At 39.5% G+C, this 20,980-nt stretch overlaps 1 protein-coding gene across 7 annotated transcripts in view; it reads left to right on the top strand.

Annotated features, from left to right (window-relative positions):
- Positions 1-1,481: 1,481 nt before the first annotated feature.
- Nfyc (nuclear transcription factor Y subunit gamma) overlaps positions 1,482-20,980 on the top strand; it is a 60,649-nt gene continuing 41,150 nt past the window's right edge. The window contains exon 1 of one of the 7 annotated variants that reach the window (XM_074080461.1): positions 1,482-1,713. Coding sequence is in view for 4 of the 7 variants with exons in the window: in XM_074080459.1 (XP_073936560.1) it covers positions 14,755-14,896 (142 nt within the window). In the remaining 3 variants the exon portion in view is untranslated. Of the gene's footprint in view, positions 1,714-2,020; positions 2,145-13,631; positions 14,553-14,590; positions 14,897-20,980 lie in introns of those variants that run through there. The other 6 variants (XM_074080462.1, XM_020172762.2, XM_074080459.1 and 3 more) reach the window with 6 other exon arrangements.

The following is a 20,980-nucleotide window of genomic DNA, read 5'->3' as shown; positions in this document are numbered from 1 at the left end:
AAAACCAACAAAAAGTTATTAGTGATAATGATGGCATTTTTCAGACAAGACAAATGGCATAAAAAGTTAAAATTGGAGGGCAATATGTGGAGGCAAATACTTATAACCTCAGCACTCAGGGGACTTCATTGGAGGCCAGCTTGGGCTATATAGGGAGACCCTGTCTCAAACAAGGTTTCAAGGTTATTTGTAAGATCCAGGATTACTATCAGCAGAAGCAGTCCTATTCTTCCCTGTGCTTGCTACCCAACACAGTCTCACTGTAAATATTTCCATTCAATATGCACTTGATGAATATTTGGATATCAAATATCCAAATTTTACGTTACACTTACTAGCTTTGATCAAGTTACTTCACACTTTTGAGCTTCAGTTTTTCTGCCTGTAAAATGGAAATAATACAAATGCCTTATATTAAGTGATAGCGGAGAGGAAAGAAACAGAAGTATGAAAAAGCAGCAGGTGCTCATTGAAGCCGTATTTTCCAATTATCGTCCTTGAAAAAAAAATTTTTTTGGCAGTTCTGGGGCTTCTTTGTTTACTCTGCATTCAAATGCCAAAAGCAGCGTCAACATAAAGTTCCAAGCTCACAATTCTTGGGCGGCAGCTTTTTTTGTTTGGGGACAAGGTCTTGCTATCTAGCCTAGATTGGCCTCAAACTCACAATACTCAGTGCTGGGATTACAGCTGTGCACCATCATGCCCGGCTTGAAAGTACTTTGTTATTCTGGAGTACATGGTTCTAGCGTTTGGATGTTAAGTACTCTATTAATTTATAGTGCTAGTAGCTATTTTTTTTTTTTTGGCGGTATTGAGCAGGCACTCTATCATTTAAATCAAACTAAAGCCTTTTTTGCGTTGTTTTTCAAATGGGGTCTGGAGTTTTTGCACTGGTCAGACTGGACAGTTACTCTTTATCTCCTTGTAGTGGTGATGAGAGATGCACCCCACACCCCAGCTTATTGCAACTAACTTAGCAATGGTGGGTGGGGGGGTTCTCTGTAACTTTTTGCCTGGGGTGACCTAGAACCCTGATCCTCCCAATCTTCGTCTGGAGTAGTTGGGATTACAGCAGTGAGTCACCGTGCCTGGTCTTTAGTAGCTATCTTTGTTTTTGTTTTTTTTTGTGGTACTGGGGATTGAATTCAGGGCCTCACGCATGCGAAGCAAACACTAAACCACTGACTATATCCCCAGCCCAGCAGCTATCTTCTTAAACGGCAAATGGCAACTCCACGTCGTTCCCCATCTTTCTTTCTCTCCAAATTAAACAAAACAAAACCCCACAGAAAATTACTTACTCCCTAAAACTAAAAAGCAAGCAAACCGCAGAGAAGATCCACTAGAACACCCGTGGAGGTCACCCAGCAACGCCTCCGAATCTCCCTGGAAAGGGGCGGGGTCAGAAACTCAGATAACATTCCGCTTCAGCCCAGTCACACCTTCCCAATTCTCGCGAGATTCCAAGCGACTCAGCTTCTGCGCACTACCAGACACTGGAAGTCAGGGCGCCGAGGGGGAGGGGGAGGGGAAGGGGAGACAGTGCAAACGGCGTGGCCGCCATCTTGTTTGTACCCCCGCTCCGCGCGCGCGCGCTCTGTTCTCCGTGACACGTTTCCCCCTCCCCTCCGCCGTGCCCGGGCCTCTGCATTGCCGGACGTCACAGGAGCGCGGGGGCGACTCCTGCTCTTCACCGGACTCCGGAGCACAGGCGTGAGTGTGCGGGAGCTTGTGGGAGGGTGGAGGGGGCGACAGCGGCGGGGGGGAGGGGCAGGCTTCCCGCCTGCGGCGGAGACCTCACTTCCCTCTGCGGCCGCTGCTGCAGTTCAGTCCGGCCTGCCGCCGCCATGTTGTGTCTTCGCCGAGCCCACTGCTGTCGCCGCCGCCGCGCTCGCGGGGCCCGTGCGGCTTGTCGGCCGGGCCCGTGGGCTTTCTCCCATTGGCGGAAGGCGACGGCGGGGGGGCTCGCTCGTGATTGGTCGGTGGCGGGGAGGCCGCGGACCTGGCACCTTATTGGTCGTGCCGGCTCCGGCCTGGGGGGTGATGAAGGAATCGGCGGCTGCCTGGATGCGCGCGTTTGGGGCTCGGGCGGCGGGGGTGATGGTCCACTCTGGCGCAGGCGTGGGGAGGAGGCTGGAGGCGAGGTTGGAGTCCTTCAGCGGGGGAGGAGGTGGTGTTCTGGGGTCTGGCCTCCAACAGGGGGCACTGATTTCAAAGGCGCTCACCCCGCTACGTGCGTGCCTAGGATAGTGGCGTTCAAGCCACTCCAGACGTGGAAACACCGAAACCTGAGTTACGGGCCAAGAAGGGTCTTAGTGATTTGGAGGTGCTAGACTCGGAGCGTGACCCAGTTTGAGAGTGGCCCTGAAATTGGCGGTCATAATGCATGATATGGGAAGAGTGTGCCTCAGGGCCCTAATGGCAGAATCAGATCAAAGATTTTCCTTCGAAACAGTGAGGTTTCGATGGAGCTCTGGAGTCCTGTTACCGGACCTGGGAAGTGAAGTTAGGAGCAGATAATCAAAGAGAGGGATCTTATTGGACAGGATGCAGAGTCTTAGTAACTGAATGCCAGGCCCAGCAAAGCATTGGATAGTATCAGTTCTGTAAACGAGAATATCCGATACAGAAAGCATTTTAGGGAACATTTGCATAGTTGAGAAGTATGTTAAGAGCAATTGATTAGATGTCAGGAGCATGCCAATTTGGAGGGTTTCTTTTTTTCTTTGATGGGAGTGGGGTTTGAACTCTGGGCTTCGAGATTTGCAAAGCCGGCGCCCAACCACTTGTGCCACACCTCCAGTCCATTTTGCTGTGGTTATTTTGGACATGGGGGGTATCAGGAACTATGCTCAGCCTCCCAAGTAGCTAGGATTACAGGTGTGAGCCACAGTGCCTGGCTTGTATTACTTGTTTTTAAGTGGCCCTTTTAGGATTTAGATAGATCTAAACTTAATGCTTTCAAAACAGTTTAAGAAAACTGTGGTTTTCGAATTTGGTCAGTTTTTGAAAATTTGCATACATTAATAGTACAAGGGGGTTTCATTATAGTTCCATAGATGTGTACAAAATTCGCCTCTTCTGTTTTCCCTTAGCTCCCTTTCTCCTCCCTACCTTTTTATTTGGTGGGTTTCATTATGCTATCTTATATACATATAAACATATGTATGTAACGTACTTCAATTCTCTTCATCCCTAGTTCCCTCCCGATGAGTCTCCCACTTCAGAAGTCCCCTTTTATTTTTATGTCCCATTATTATCATTTTAGGTCTGGATTCCTCATGAGTGAAAATGTAGTATTTGGGTTTTTGAGCTTCACTTATCCTGCTCAGCAAAACTTGGTCTGTTTTATGTGAATGCAACTAAAGTTTCACGAGAGAAGGAGAAATTTGTAGAGAATGAAAATGGATATTTGGGGGCACATTTAATACCACAAGCCTATTAGGCTGGCATTATCATCCTCAGATTGCAGACGCTTATCTCGTGTCTCAGAAGGTGCTTAAGCTGGAATTCAAATCAGAGTTCCTGATGTCAAAACCTGTACTTTTATCTGCTACAGCATACTCTCAACATCTGACTAGTCACATTCCTGTATAGTTTTATATTTCCTAGTGGATCAACTCATTTTGACTTCTGAGTGTTAAGATTGTATTAAATGGAAATATTTGGATCACAGAATTGTAGCCCCACATAGAGTATGGGTTGTTCAACTAGGTACTTTATTTAAGTCATAGCCCTGGTTTCTATTGTGAAGGAGAAGATTCACAAAATAAATTGCTGGATTTGTCCTGAACTCAGGTAGGTAATGGGAGGTAAAATGCACAGAAACTTTAAGCATATGCATTCTGTCAAACCAGGTTTTAGAATAATGCTGACATAGGCTTTCTGTGTTTGGAAGAAATTTATGCCAAGCAGTGAGGAACTACCAAGTGTACAGTGTAAAGAGCTCATTAGGGAGATTTTTTCAAATGTCACCTATTCCTTACAGTGTCTCCAGGCACCAGGACATATCCAGAGGTCTAGAACCTTCTTCAAACTGGGATACTGCTTCTGGGATATACTTTTCCTGAACAATGTGTGAAATTAAAGCCAGATATGACTAAATATTTGCAAGGAAATTCTTTAAATCAAGTTTTGAGGGCAGAGCGGTGAATCAAAAGACTTTTTTTTTTTTTTTTTTTTTTTTTGGTGATACTGGGGTTTGAACTCAGTGCCTTGTGCTTGCTAGGCAGGCACTCTTCTCTTGAGCCATTCCACCAGCCAAAAGACTTTTTTGAGACGTGGTTTTACTATGTAGCCCAGGCTGGCCTGGAACTCACTATGTAGTTCAAGATGGCCTTGAATTTGAGATCTTGCCTCTGCTGTGCTGGGATTAAAGGTGAGCGCCATCACATTTGGTTCCTTTGCTCTTTAATACTGTATTATCTTGACACCATAGAATATTATGGGAAAAGAAAAGTCCTTGTATTTTAGCTCAAGGAGTAATCTCCAGGGCTGGGGATGTAGTTCAGTGGTAGAGTGCTTGCCTAGCATGTGCAAGGCCCTGGGTTTTAGGCATGTCCTTTGAATTGAGGCCCTAAAGAGTAAGATGACCTTAACAAGGTCATTTGGCTTTGTAAGGACAGAGCCTTATGTAGCCCAGATTACTGTATTCCCAGACAGGTGCTCATTCCACTAGACAGTATTGCTTTCCCTGTAGAAGCATTGATTTGATGTCAGAGATGGTCCCCTCCACTCCCACAGGGTCTCTCACTCTAGTCCAGACTGACCTCCAACTTGGTATCCAGCCTCAGCCTCTTTCTGAGTGCTGGATTATAGACATGCACCACCAGAGATAACTAAGTAATGAATTTATCCCAGGAGGTCACAGGAAGGAGAATGGAAGAGGATATTATTAGGGTCACAAATGACCTTCTTGAGGTTTATTCCAGCCTCAGGCATAAAACCTAGGAAGAACATTCCTTAGCCAGCAAGTTGTTCTTTTCCACTGGATTTCTTGTTCTCACAGGAAACTGGTTGTGAGTTAGTTATCTGATGTCTTACAGTCTCTCTTTTCATTGTTTACTCAGTGTTTCATGCATGCACTATAACAAGTCAGGAAGGTTACAGGTCATTTGAGAGTTTTCCCACAGAGACTCAAAGCACCCAGCATAAGTTAAGTAGATTAATTGCAGGAGGAAATGGATTTTAAAAACTTTGATCACACAGTGCCTTTGGGAGGGGGCACTGTAGTTGCTGAACTAGGAAGAATTGTATCTCTTGTGCTGGGGTAGGTTCTTATCTGAGCCTTAGTTTCTGCCTCTGTGAAGTAGTGGTAACTATACCTACCTTACAAGGTAAGTATGAGAAATGACTACAATAGTATAGGGTAGGTGCCTGTCACTGAGTAGGCACATTATTTACTCTCTCAATAAATGAGAAAACACACTATTTACTTTTTGTAATAGCATAAAATCTGTTCTGACAGCCAGTTAGAGCCTCCCTGAAGAGGAGGTCTTTTGCAGTTATCTGCCGTCATGTGGAGCAAGATTTCCATATGGGGGAGCGACCACTTTATATGAAAGAAATATCCTAATTTAGTTGTGCTCTTGGTGGTTTAGAAGTTGACACCGGGCCAGTGTGAGGTCAGTCTTAAACTTTTAAATATGCAAAGAGTATGATCATTTGTTTCAGTGAAACGTTGTCTCATGATCTTCTGTTAGTCTCCAGTTGCTGAGTGGTAATGATGCTGATAAAAGCTTTTTCATATTTGCCAAAAGCAGTGATTATTAAAATTAGAACAACAGTGTTATCCTTCTGTTCAGAAGGAGACATTTGCATTATAGTAATTCTTACTAATTTTTTTTTGGCAGTACTAGGGTTTGACTCAGAGCCTCACGCTTGATGGGCAGGCACTTTACCACTTGAGCCACTCCTCCAGCCCCATTTTGTGTTGGATATTTTTGAGATAGGGTCTCTTGAACTATTTGCCCAGACTGGCTTTGAACCTTCTTGATCTCTGCCTCCTGACTAGTTAGGCTTACAGATGTGAGCCACTAGTGCCTAGGCTATTCTTAGTTTTTCTAACTATAGAAATTGTTGGTTGAAGTAAGACTTAGTTTGGTGTGTGTGACTTGTAGTTAACCTGGATGTCGTTTTCTTTGAAGTAACAGGAAGATGATATTGTAGAATGGTTCAGGAAAAAATTTCTCTGCCTGCACAAGTTTTTGCCAGGTTGCAAGATTTGTTGCCCCCTCTTCCCTCACTTCATGTTTAGCAGTGATGTGCCTGATAGCAGTGAGACAGCACCTGAACTCATTCCCAGTATGGGGAATTTATTTTCCACTTTGGTGTTTCCGATCTGCAGACAGATTATTTCTAAATCCCTTGTACTTTTATGCAGTGGATAAACTTCAGGTTCTGTTTAGGGAGGTAGATCAGAGTCCAACCTTTGCATTGACTGTTTCCAGAATAGGATTAAATTAAAGGTACGTATCTCCATGTCTAAGGTATATAAAGGTGTCCTATTTAAATACTCCCCACACATATGAATATAATATAAAAAAGAAAAAAAGAAACAAATACTCCCCATTTAAAGTTGACAGTATGCTGGTCAAAAAATTAAAGGATTGCTCTATTCTTAAATAAGTTATTGGGTATAAACCCTGAATAGCGATCTTAAACAGTATGCTTCAGTAAGAGGAGGAATGGGATGACTTACGAAATAATATTAGAATGTAGAATATTTTGTATTATGTCATTAGCTTAAAGCTGAGTTACTAAAAGTTTCCCAATACCTAATTACCATTATCCCTAAACTCAAGCTGCAAATTGTCCAGTGATCTATATGAAATGAGATTTCTTTGCCCAGTATTAAGAAGACATACCCCCCACAATGCTGGCATCATCTGTCTGTTTTAAAAGAGAAAGCACTAATAAAGTATATCCCTTCTGCACAGTTGGATATCTTTGTCATTTTAAACTGTCTTAAAAATTATTACTGTACCCTAGAGGTAAGTAGCATAGAATTTGCTCATTATCAAATGACAAAATTTAGAAAGCTGATCATGCTTGGTTGACAATAATTTGGGAGGCAGAGGATTGCTATTTATGGTGGGATTTAATGCATTTTCAGTGCTAAATTTAATACTAAATTAAAAAGGCAAACTCCATAATGTGTATGAAATTCTTAATCATTTTTGGAAGGTTATCAGAATAGAGTTGCCTATAGTTTTTTTCATTGCACTAAAATTTGTAACAATCTAATGTCCGAAGTGAAATTTATTTACTTATTTATATATATATATATATGTATATATATACACATATATATACATATATATGTATACATATGTATCTGTGTATATGTATACATATATATTTATTTGGTCGTACTGATGTTTGAACTCAGGACTTTGAGCTTTCTGGGCAGCACTCTACCAGTTGAGCCATACCTCCATCCCTTTTTGCTCTGGTTATTTTGGAGACAGGCTCACATGGATTATAATCTTCCTGTTTTATGCTTCCCACTTATTTTATGCTTTCTTTCTTCCTACTGTAGCTGGGATGACAGGTTCCCGTTACTACACCCAGCTGTTTTCTGTTGAGATGAAGTCTGGCAAACATTTTTGCCTGGACTGCCCTCGAACCATAATCCTCCTGATTTCAGCCTCCCAAGTAGCTAGGATTATAGGTGTGAGCCACTGGTGCCTGGCTTGAAATGTATTTTTTTTATTAAACAATTATTATTCAGAGTCTTTGTGCTCATGTACCTTATGACTCTTCAAGAAGGAGGAGGATACATTAGGAGTTGTCATTCAGACTTAATTTGGCCATGGAACCCTGTTTGTGAGAATAGCTAACAAACATTTCATATTATGACTGCTGTGCAGTAGAGTCCAGCTGAGCAGTTCTGGTAGTCTGTGAATAAAAAATGTATCATTTTGTATAGGATAGCTTGGTCTATAGTGCGAAAGGACTTTTCTGGGAACAAGATATATCTCAAGTGACATAGACTCTTAGGGATTAATGTGACTTCAAAGATTATAGAATCCAGTTAACAATAATAATAGCAAGCAAGCAAGAAGTTACTTTCTTCTCTCTCCTTTCTTCCTTCCTTTCTCCTTCCCTCCCTCCCAGTTTCACTGTGTATCCCCGGCTGACCTCAAACTCATGATCTTACTGCTTCAGCCTTCTGAGTGCTGGGATTACAGGTGAGTGACTCTGTGCCCTGCTCCATATTTACTTTTCAACCTCCGGGCTGCCACTATACCACAGTATATCCCTTCATGAGTTCAGTGTTTCTTTTCTCAGCACTAGGTCTTTGCACATGCCTTTTCCTTAATAGGCTCCTATTCTTAAGATTTTAAATCTCCAAGAAGCCTGATAATAGACAGTGCTAAGGTGAGGGCCTTGGTAGCAATATACATTTCCCTGTGTTGTAACTCTTTCATTTATTTATTTAATTCATTAATTTACTTTGGTGGTTCTGGGGGTTGAACTCAAAGCCTTACACTTGCTAGGCAGGTGCTTGAGCCATTCTGGCAGCCCTTTTTGCATGGGTTATTTTTGAGATAGGGTCTCACTTTTATGCCCAGGCCGATCTGGACTGCCATTCTATTTGTACTTCCTCCTATTTGTGCTTCCCTGTATAGCTGGGATAACAGCTGTGCCACACCCAGCCATTGGTTGAGATGCTGGCCTGAACAGTGATCCTCTAATCTCTACTTCCTTAGTTGGTAGGATTACAGACTTGAAACACTGTACCTGTTCTTTGTTGTAACTCTTAATACGGCAATATAACTGCCTGTTTTAACTTCTTTTTTATAATAGATCTTAATCTCCTTGAGGAGAGGAATTGTGTCTTTTTTAGAGTCCATGGCTTAGTTAGCACATTGCCTATGCTTGGAAGTATTTATTGAACAAGTGAAATTATCCTAATCTTTACAACCTTGTAAATGTTTTATAATACAGGAGACTGACCAAAGTGGGATTTTATTTACTAGGACAAGGAAAATCAAGCTAAAAAGTAGTGAGGATGGATTAGATAAAATTTTAAATCTGTCTAGCTGCAAAGAGTGAATTTTCCTCCCTGCTACTTCACATGATTGCTCTTTCTCTAAAAACCCCATTCATAATTTTCCAAGTAGCTTGTCCTGTCTTTGGGCAGTTCTGAGAGCTGAAGTAGGGTCCTTCTGGATTAATTTTCCATCCATTGGTCTTAATGTTTGCTGTGAAGAATATAATTTGTTTAAAAAATGAGAATTTATATCTACTTAGATTCCATTTATTGGTTTATTTCATTCATTGATTGAATAACTATTTAGTAAGCACCAGTGCCATGTCGTTTGTTCATTCTAATGATGTTCATTTCTCAAAATGTTTCTGAACCACCTGGATTATTTTTAGAACTGTCAGGTTCTTTTGAAAGTGTGTTGACACTTTTTTTTTTAACCTTGATTTGGGAAGTAGCTAATACTTTGTTCAGGACCAAGTCAGGTGAAAAATACGGGTCAAGATGTAATCTGATATCCCTTGGTTTTCTTTGATTTGCTTATAATTTTTTAAAAGGATTTGAAAATTTAAAATGGAAAGGTTTTACATTAAAACAGTCTGACTGTTGCTTCTTTTAAAGCATCTAAAATTAATAGCAGTAGACCAGTTTTCCTACATGGCCCTTTTTGATAGAGCTGATGGTGGTTGCCCCTTTAAGACAGGACATTCTCTCTTTTCAGTTTTCCTCAATTTCTGCTACTCCCTGTTGTTTCATTGGCACTGGCTAAAGTTGGGTTTGGTTTACATCTTTGTGCTGAGCACTGGGAATATATGTGGATATAAGTAAAACACAGTTTCTGCCTCAAGAAGTCTTTTTCTGATAATGAAGATGTTAGAAATTATAAAGGATAAGTGCTATAGTAGAGGGTATATTTAGTTATTTATTGAGGACCTACCATATTCCAGATAGGTTGAATGCTTTCACTTATCTCAACACTCCTATTAATCATTGTTTTTGTTTTTTTACACATGAGGAGATGAGCTCAGAAATGATTATTTTTGGTCAAGATCACACAGCTAGTAAGTAGGTAGCCATGATTAAAAAATCAGTCCTCTGGCTGAGAGCATCCGTTCTCCTTTCTTTGAGAACATTGATTCTTGAACCATGTACCAGAGTCATTGGTTTTATCTCATAGTGATCTGAGTGTTTTTAGGGTGAGAGGATAAAATTGACTGATGTAGAGGGCTGTTAAGATTCAGGGCCAGGGAAGAATGGGAGTTGGAGTCTCAAAGATCCATGAGTGTTTTAGACCACAGTAATGACAGCTAGAAAAGAGAAAGTTACAGTAAGTGAGTGGGTCAGTCTGCCAACTGGAGTTCAAAAATAATTTGAGTTCTCTTCCCACAGTGGTTTTAATTCTACTATGGTGACTTTTGATGAGAAATAGGAGTTGAAATGTTTTTCTTTTAAACTGCCAAGAACTAATTAAAACTATGTTGAAGACATTTACAGAGGAGCAAGGAACATGATTGGTTTAATCTGGTACATCAAAAGCAAAGTCGAATGGTTTTAGAATAATAATTAGACCTCTGCTGGGATTAGTGGTGAACAGCATAGACTTCCGGCATAAAAACCAGAGATTTTTGTACTAGCTGGAAGTCTCCCCTTACTGCCCCTTGTAGCTGAGGAACTGCTTGCTGTGGGATTGCAGGGTGTGCTGGGAATAGAAGAGACACTCCCTCAAGAATAGTTTTAGGCCCTATGCAGGTCCTGTTCCTTTCTGCACCTTAGCCCTCTATAAAACAAGGAAGGAGGATTGGATGATATTTAGTGCTTTTATATTTTTTGTTATGCGTTCCATTTTATTAGCAGTTGTTGTTAATCTCTTGCTATGTCTATAAATTACACTTTATCATATGCATGTATATATAACTGTCCCTGGTATTTGCAGAGTGTTTGTTCTAGGATGCCCCATGATACCAAAGTACTTAGATGCTCAAGGCCCTTCTATAAAATAATGTAGTATTTGCATATAACCTATGCACATTCTCCTCTATGCTTTAAATCACATTTATATTACTTATAAGCTAATAAATGTAAATTCTATGTAAATAGTTGTTATACTGTATTGTTTAGGGGAGTCCTTATATAACTAAAGCCTTTTGTCAAGTACAGTACAATACACTTTTACATTTATCATCAGCTCATTTAATTCTTATGGTGACTCTGTAATATAGGTGGTGATATTTTAATTACAGATAAGCAAACTGAGGCTCAGGCTTAGTCCCATGTCATGCAGTTGACAAGTAGAGGAGCCAGAATTTGAAACTAGCTGAGTATAGCCCTGCTTAGTTGTTTTGCTACACTGCTAGTAGTTAATATCGATGTGATCATGTTTTCCCTAGTTTTCTGCCCTACCCCACAAATGAGCTTCCTTTTCTTGTGAGTGACTTGGCCCTCAGTGTTACAGGTTTTTTGTTTGTTTGTTTGTTTTTGTTTTTTTGTGGTACTGGGGTTTGAACTCAGGACCTACACCTTGAGCCACTCCTCCAGTTCTTTTTTGTGAAGGGTTTTTTTCTAAGGTTCTCTTGAACTATTTGCCCAGGGCTGGCTTTGAACCATGATCCTCCAGATCTCTGCCTCCTGAGTAGTTAGGATTACAGGCGTAAGCCACTGGTGCCTGGCTGATCTAACTTTTGAGAAAAGAATTATCCCTGTAACTGTGTGTAGCTTCAGGAACTGCCCCATAACACATCCTGTTGGCATAACTAAATTCTACTTTGGATACCATAGTGAAATTGCCTCATAATCCCTTAATATTTTAATGTATGCTATTTATATTTAGTTGTTTCAAGCCCTTATAAACTGTAAGTATGGTTTACTACTGGTTAATCCTAATAATTTAATAGTAAAATTTGTATCAACTTAGAAGATGCCATTTTGTCAGATACTTACCTAGATCTCTGATGGACAGATCAAATTTAACATTAACCAGATTTCTGGTTTTTAAATTAGTGAAGTTGGGTAATGGTTTATGCTATCTGTACATATTTGTGGCACCTAACCGTTTCCTTGGATGTACCCTGATGCTCCATGTCTTAGTAATCATTTTGGTGCAGTAGAGATAGTACAACTCTAGGTGGGACCTGAATCTACATCTAGGTATGTGGCTAGGGACCAGTGACTTAACTTCTCTGAACCTTATTCTTTCTCACAAGTAAAAAAGTTGTGAGAATTAAAGGGGTAAAGTCTGTAATGTACCTAGTACAGAACTTGATGCTAGTTGGTGCTCAGAAATTACTTCATTTCATTTTGGGAAATGAGTAGAATGTGTGTAAAGAAGTTAATATGGCAGAGTCATAACATAAACCTTCTATTTCTAGCTCTCTGAATCTCTACACATAACAAGGACAAGTTCTCATGTAGGGTCAAGCTAGGAAATTCTATGAAAGATTTCATCTACCTGACAAAACAACTATGCAGTTTAGTTTAGTCCTAGCTTTGATGGGAGGGAGCAGATCTAAGGAGATTGTCAAATGCTTCAGGTAATGGTGAGATGTTTTTATATGAATATTTTGTAAAAAAAAAAAAAGAAAAGGCAGGTTACATTAATTGATTTTCACCATAATGGGATCCTACCCTTTTTTTTTGAGACAAGGTTTCACTATGTAGTTCAGACTGGACTTGAAGGGCTGGCTCTTCCTTTTAAAAGTTAAGAGGTGGGCTGGCAGAGTGGCTCAAGGGGTAAGAATGCCTGCCTAGCAAGCATGACTCCCTGAGTTCAAATCTGCATGCAGCCAAAACAAACCAACCAAACAAACAAAAAACCTAAGAGGTAAGGCCAAAAAATCTATATAAATCTGTAATCATCACTGGTGATCTTTAGTACCCCAGAATGTCATCAGAAACCACAGTGAGTCAAGTAAAAACACTGTCCTGAGGTCAGTCCCGTTGCTGCTGCTGCTAGTGCTCCTCTTCCTCCTTTGTTGTTGTTGTTGTTTTAAAAAAGACCGTGTCTCACTATGTAGCTCACATTGACCTTGAACTCTCTATCCTTCTGCCTTAGCCTTCCCAGTGCTGGGTTTATAGGAATGTAACCCTACTCCCTGCTCCTGCTGTTTGTTCTTGAAAGTGTGGTAGAAAAAGATTATCTTCCATGATAGCAAGGCCTGGTATGGTGGTACTTGCCTGTAATTCTTAGGCAGCATTCTTAGGTGCATTCTTAGGGAGGAGGATCTAGAGTTCAAACAAAGCCAGCCTAGGCTATATAGAAAGAACCTGTCTCAAAACAACAAATCCAAAACAATAAAAAACCATCTATAACATTGAAAACTAATCAGCAACATTTGTGACTACCTTCAATAAATTAGTTTATGTATCAACTGCCCTACCACTGAATTACATCTACAGCTCATAATGTGCATTTAACAGTGTTTTCACTGAGATCCTGTCTTTGTCAATTCTCCTCCCCTCCATTATCATCTTATTTCCCTCTTGCATTCTTGAAATTTTTTTGAAATGCCATTATCTCTGCCACCAACTTCAAGCATTAACCTCAGATTGTCCTATTTTGGTTATTTTTTTTGTTTCAAAATTACTATCAAGTGCCTTGAAAATAGTAGTCTGTGCTTTTAAAATGACCATGAACATAATAACAGAGACCTTTTAGAAATTCCACAAACTATTGTATGGGCATCAGCATTGCTCTTCTTTACTGTTAAGGAAGCTGCCTCTTTGGATTAATCCTACCTAGTTTCCTTTTTCTTTTGTTAATGCTCAATAGGAACTAAAGGTAGTTAAACACAACTTTCCAACCTTGTACACATTTCTTCTCTAGTTTACTGCCATAGGATACTGTAGCAATATCTTACAGACATCATAATGGCCAATCAGAAACAGTTAAATTACCTTAAATTTTTTTAAATGGAACTTTGACAGCCAATAAGAAATGTTTTGGGTGGGAACTATAACAGCCCTTTCATTTGGTTTTATGAACACTTGTAAATTATTTGTAGTACTTGGTTTAGGAAGAACACGAGGCCCTGTACATTTGCTATGTATATTTGCTGGGCATTTCCAATACTTATATTGCCAGTAGTTTGAAGTGTAGAATCTGACCCCTGTTCTGCTTCTCAAGGTAACTTTAAAACAGGAAGTGTACAAAGGAGGTAACTGATGACGTGAATAGCCAATCATGGCTTTGTGTTCTTAGCTGATAAAGCAGCTCAGCCAATGGGACTGTGCTGGAGGCAAGGTTTGGTGTCAAATAGCAGGCTAGATTGAATGTCTTTGACTGTTAAAGTGGAAGGAGGCTGCAGGGCTTCATTGGAGCCTCGGAGTTTTTCACTGAGGCAGGGGTCAGCTGAAAGACAAAGAAAAATGGCGAATAGTTTGCTTGGGGGTGGGAGGACAGCTGTTCGGGTTTTCACTGGAGTGGACATTCCAGACTCTGGTTTCTGCATCTCCTGCTGCCTTTTGTTTTCTCCGTGCTTTTTTTGGGGGGAGGGATAGGAGTGACTTAAATTCTCCCTGTCCGAGGAGATATAAATAACTACATGTAAAATTAATGCAGTTCCCGGTAAGTTTAATTCTTTGTTTTATGTTGAAATAATAGAAACTGTTTAGCTTCAGAGAGTGTAGACAAGTTGCACTGTTTCAGAAAATGGCCACTTTACATTCCATGCATACCTTTTGGTGCACCTAGAATACCTTACTCTATTTAGGTTTTGCATGTCCTTCAGTTAGCATTTCTTTTCCTAGTTGAGTATTAACAAGATCAGATGCAAGAAGGGCTGGTCATTTTTCTGGGGCACACCGAAGCAAAGCACTTTCTTTTTGCATCGGATAGACTTAACTGTTTTCCAAATAATATTCCTTTGTTCAAGTGCACTGAAGCTTTCCTATGGAATAAGCTGAGTTGCTGTAAGAGTTTTTCTGTTTCCATGCACTTCATTGACATCTGTGTTTTCAGTGATAGAAGCCACACTATTGCTATTCGAAATTTGTGTGAAAATATGATTTGCAACTGATGTAGGTTCTAATGGCAAAGGCCCACATGCCAATGTGAAATTCTCCCATAACTTTCTTGATCTACCTGTCTGACTCAAGATTCTAATAAGTATTAATTAACTTAGTGACAATCTTTGTTTTAAAATGCACATTTTAGTTTAGAATGCTGGTTAGAAACATACTTCTCCAGTTATATTGACAGTGACAGGAGCAAATCTTTTCTACCAATTTCAAACATTTTGTCAGGTGTTGATTTGGTTCTTTAAAATGATAAGAGAAAAATGCTTTTCATTTTCAGTGTGAAATATTTAAAATAGTAATTTGTATGTAGTTTGTAAATAGGAAAGTTAAGAGTATAGGCACCCTATCTTTTGCCCTTGATATCCCCCCTCCCCCAGGGATCTGAAGCTAATAAGGTTACTAATCAGTTACCAGTCAGCTCTTGTGAATAGTGAAATCTTCATTTCTGTGGACTAAGATCTGTAATACACCTGATTTTAAAAAGTAATTCTTTATTTTTATTTGCGAACATGAAATGAAGGTCATTGAAACATTTCTGCAGCAGACTCTAGAGGAGTGAAGCAGCAGTACTCAGCCTCTGGGTAGGGAAAAGGAGCAGGCCCTGTTAGAGGAGAAGTTTGGAGGGTGTTGAGTTGTCTTCTCTTGCTTTGCCTTTAGTAAAGGATTTACCTGAGAGGATCCATAGGGGTTTAGATTTTGGGCTGTTTGAGTTGGAGTGTGTAGCAGCCAAAGTTCCTGGATGCAGGCCTCTGTCGTTGCTTAGAAAAGTGACCTTGAAAAACTGCCGAGGAGTTGAAAGATTGAAGGACAAAGTTTGTTTATACAGATTAGAACTGAAAATGTCTTTTAAGATGAAAAGACTGTACTTCTGATGTTCAAGTCCAGTAGTTACTAGGAATCTGTTACAGATTTATATTAGGAGTTTTTAAGCAAGAAGACAATAGGACTGCATTCATTCTCTCTCCCATTCTTCTTTCTTCTCTCTCCCCCTAGTAAAAAATTCTAAATCCTTCTGGTATGATACTTGAGTGAACTGCCTAATAGATTTAGAATTCCTTGCATGCTACCTTGTCGTCTTTATGATCTAAAGGGTTCTTAGTGAAGACTGGTATTTCAGAAGTTCAAAGTAGCTATATTTGTGAAAATCCTTTGGTGGACATTGGAATGCTTGTGATAAGAAAATGTTCATTCTGGGAATTTAAGTCCTAAAGGAAATGAATATGTTTTATTACATTTTAAGGGATAGTTATTTTAATTTAAATTTCTTTTTTATAGGCTGTTGATTTGTATGTTATTAGTTGTTTTGAGTTTTATGTATGATTTAAAAAACAGGTGGAGATACTGAAGGACACTATTGGCTGTAGGAGAAGGGGAGGTAGAAGTGAGGGTGTGTTATAGTATGAGGCCAAGCTAGAACTCTTTATAAACTTGAGAACTTTCTGTACGAATTTAGCTGTTTAGAAAGACATCTAGCCAAGTTCTTCATCTTTTTAGGGTCATGGACTTCTAGAGAATCTGACCCACTATTTGGGAAAAGGCACATAGGTGTCCTATGTAAAGCCAAGTGATGTTTACTGCTTTGTGTTGAAGGGCATTTATTTGATCCCCTCATTAACACTTTAGACAGGTAAATGTGTTCAAGGGAAATGATGAAAATTTTATTTCCAGAAAGAGTAAAGGCTTTCTGGAGCTAACTGTAACCTAGACTGGGAGCAGAGTGTGGCTATCTAAGGAATGGGGGTCTGAGACTTGGTAACAATATTTTGAAGCAGTACAGTGTAAGCCATTTATAGTCAAGAGTTCTGTGTTCAAGTCCCACTCAGCCCTGTTTCCAGCTTTGTGAGCATAGGCAAGTCAGCCATTTAGTGTCAGCTTCCTCACATGTAAAAATGGGCCTAAAAATAGCACCTTCTTATTTAGTGATGAGTCTTCAATGAGGTCATATGTGTTAAAGTGCTCTGCAGATTATGAATTACTGCATAAACGTTAGTTACTGATCCAAACTAATTGAGGGATTAAATGTTTATGGAGATAGGTATGATATCAAAGGAAAAAAATGCCAATATTTTAATATATTTACCAAGACGTTTGTTTAAACCTGATGCATATGCCTTCACCTCTGCATATTCCTATTTATGTTAACAGGTCCCTATCTATTCAGTGCACGCGTTGAGATTATCAAATCACCCATCAAGATTCTTATGAAAGAATTTTAACCTCTTTGTCAAAATTTACAGGACTCAGTATAAGATAAAGTGGGAATGCTGTTTTTAAAACAGCATTAGATTTAGGAACCTCTTAGAATGAAAACTAGAAGCCTGTTCTGATTGGATACTGAGATTTACATTATAATGCTGGTGAGTTGTAATGGTTGCTGATGTTTGTGCACCAAATAGTTATAAAGTGAAATGGAGCCATTTTTTAGTTTGCTTTGTTGTCATATGATCTCCTTTCCATTGGTGTTCAGGTTAAGGAGGTAGTTACAGCTTTTAGAGTAGTAGCAAGTAAATAAATGTTGAAATGAAGACTTTAAAAAGAAAATTGGTCTTGTTGAAATCTAAGCACGTCACACAGTTCTTACTTACTGTGAGATATCTGTCTAATATAAATGGTGGAAACCCATGTAGATTTCTTTCAAACTCCCTTTTATTTGCCTAGTGTTACCTAGTTTTAGGACTGCCTCCCCATGGGTTGATATTTTGTGGTCTATTTTCCTTTCCTATTAAGTCACTTCCTCTTCAGGCATGGTCAGTCAGCATTGATGTTCCCTGTATTGAAAGATTCATATTTAGACAGAATGGAATTTTGCAAAATTTGAATTGGCCTTCAAATAACATTCCATTTCCAGATATGGGTATGTTTGAAAACAGCAATCATAGTCACTATGGGCTTTTGTTCCTAAAATAAGGTTAGGTCTCCTTTATAAGAAGCTGTATACTTTTGTGGGGGCTTCAGTGACCTAAAAAGTATTCTTTATAGCCCTTTTTGTTTGTTTGTTTGTTTGTTTGTTTTCTGCAGTGCTTGAACTCAGGGCCTTGAACATGCTAGGCAAGCACTCTACTGCTAAGATACATGCCCAGCCCTTTAAAAAACATTCTTTGTGTGTGTGTGTGTGTGTGGGTGTACTGGGGTTCAAACTCAGGGTTACATGCTTGCAAAGCAGGTGCTTTACCATCTTGAGCCATACCTACAGTTCATTTTGCCATTATTATTTTGGAGGTAGGGTCTTGAGTCACATCTCCAGTCCATTTTGCTATTGTTATTTTGGAGGTAGGTTCTCCTGATTGCTGACCTCAAACTGTGATCCTTATCTCAGCCTCCCAAGTAGTTAATTACAGGTGTGAACCACTGGTGCCTGGCTTAAAAAGCATACTTGAGATTGGCAGCTTGGCTCAAGTGAAAGAGCACCTCTGTAGCAGGTGTGGAGGTCCTGAGTTCAAATCCCAAGAGCACACAAAAAAAAAAGTTTGCCAAATGCTGGTGGCTCAGGCCTGTAATCCTAGCTACTCAGGAGGCAGCGATCAGGAGGATTAAGGTTCAAAGCCATCCCGGGCAAATAGTTCTCAAGACCCTATCTCGAAAAACCCTTCACAAAAATAGGGCTGGTGGAGTGGCTGAAGGTGTAGGCCCTGAGCTCAAGCTCCAGTACCCCACAAAAAAAGCAAGCATTCTTGAAGCTGGTCATGATTATCTTCCTGAAACAAATTATTTTTTCTCATCCCTATTCCCAGTGATCAGAATACAGAGTTTAAATATTGTCCAGAGTTAGGGTGATGGGAGTCATTTAGACAAGTGATCTACCACTGAGTCACATCCCCAACCCCCTGGAATCATTTAGGGGTCTAGTCAAATTCCTTTCTTGTGAAAGGAAATTGAAGCTTATAGAGATTAAGTGTCCTTATTAAGGCTTTTCAGCCTTTTGTTGACTGGCCTGTGCAAAATGAGAAATTATTGCATGTTTCCTTTATTTCTCGTAAGTTGTTTTTACTTTTGTCTTTTTAAGTTTCTCTTCCATTTGGTACATCTTTACAGGTTTGCTATTTGGACCCAGAAGGAACAGAGAGAAAAATAAATAGGCCATGGAGGAGGTTCAGAAGTCTACGTGTGGAGTCTGTTGGTTAGAAAGTTTGCTCTGGCAGCAGACTTAGTGTCCCTTTTGGGATCTGAAGATCTTTTGCCTCAGCCAATTGCTTATTCAGAAGCATGAGAATCAGCTAGGAAGCTAATGGTCCCTACCTGGTGGAGGTGTCCCAAAGAGCTGGGTTACTTTTATGCATTACAAGGAAGTAATCTAAGGTATACAAGCATAACACCTGCATGTCAGTTAGTGTTTTTGTTTTAATACATTTAGTGCTTTTTAATTAATACATTTCAAGAATAGGCTAATTACCCAGTAAGTTTGGGCCTAGTTCTTCCAAGTGTGTCCTTAGATGACCTAAACGTAATAAAAAAAAACCATAAGGGTCATCTTAAGTATTTAACAAGAGTACAATAGGAATTATGGCCTATGTATTCCCAAAACAATATGTTAACTATGCTAATTTTACTTTTTTCCCATCAGCAAAATGGTATCATTTATGTATGTGTTCATATATGTTGGGTAGTTATGGATTTTGTTCTTATTTTAGCTATTCTCTGATAGGCCATGATGTTTTTGAAAGTTTTAAATTTTTCTTATCATCTTCATATATTTAAACAAAAGTTACAGATTATTAAAAGAATGAGGAATTGAATTATATTGAATAATATTGAATTATAATTGAATAATATTGAATTATATAACTTACATACTATTTAAGTGTACCAATTGAGAATTATAACAGACATAGTTGGATATGTATATGTATGTACATACATATACACACACTTCATATCTGCAATTGTGCAGAAGTTTTCAATCTGTTCTGTCTGTAGCCTCAACATTTTGCCCAGCTCTTAAGGTTTCTCCCATGGCATCCTAAAGCCAGACCCCACCATCCAAAGTTTTTCTTAAATAAGAATATTATAAAATAAATTACAGTTCAGAACTCTGAAGTGAGAAAGGGCAGCTGAAGGATAAGAAATGAAGATAAATTCTAGTGTAAAGGGAGAACTGAAGAAAAAAACACCTTGTAAATGTTTAACTTTAAAGTGGCACAACATAGTTTGTGACCCTTGTATTCCTTTGTTCAAAGGAAGAAAGAAGACTAAAATAACCACAGGCAACCACAGTGCTAAATTCACTTGGTTATCCTTTTTTCTTGAAAGTACTGTCATTAGGTCCATCTCCATAGTTTCAATTATATAGAAAAGTAAAGGGAAGACTTGCTTGCTTGACTGGAAATATTCAGATAAAAATAGTTTTTCCTGTATTTACCTAATCTAGATAGTTCTTTCTTTTGAGGAAATCTTAAAGTTGGATGCTTTATACTTCCTTTCACCTGTTCGGCATGCATTCATGTTTTTTATGTGGAGACTTTAGAAAAATTTTACTCCTGACCTAACAATCAGGTACAGGAGACTGACGATACACATCAGGTATTAGAAACTGATGTGGAAAGTTTGAGTGAAGTACACAGAATTCCAAAGAGGGGAGACCTTGGTTTAGGAATGAAGGAAGGAAGTTGAACTGAGTGTTGGACTTAGGGAGGTAGGGACAAGAACATTCCAGGCATGGGGAACAGCAGGGACAAGGTCATAGTTCACAAAGGACAGCTTGTGCTAAAGAGAGCAATAGATGGGCCACTCTGCTTAGAGCATAAGGGGATGAGTTAAGGACAGAATGGAGTGGTGAAAGAAGTCTGGAGAAGTTGAAATAGATGTTGGAGGGCCTTGCTAAGAAATGTGAACAGTCTGCTTAATGGTGACCATTGAAGATTTAGAGTAATAGATTGGTGAGGCCTTATCAGAGCTGTGCTTTTGAAAGATTTATTATACATCCACATGTGAAGTGAATTTGAGTAAAAGACACTAGAAATTAAACAGTGAAGTTAGTTC

The sequence above is a fragment of the Castor canadensis genome, chromosome 7 (assembly GCF_047511655.1).
Source record: "Castor canadensis chromosome 7, mCasCan1.hap1v2, whole genome shotgun sequence".
Classification (NCBI taxonomy): domain Eukaryota; kingdom Metazoa; phylum Chordata; class Mammalia; order Rodentia; family Castoridae; genus Castor; species Castor canadensis.
This window is presented reverse-complemented; position numbering and strand designations above follow the sequence as displayed.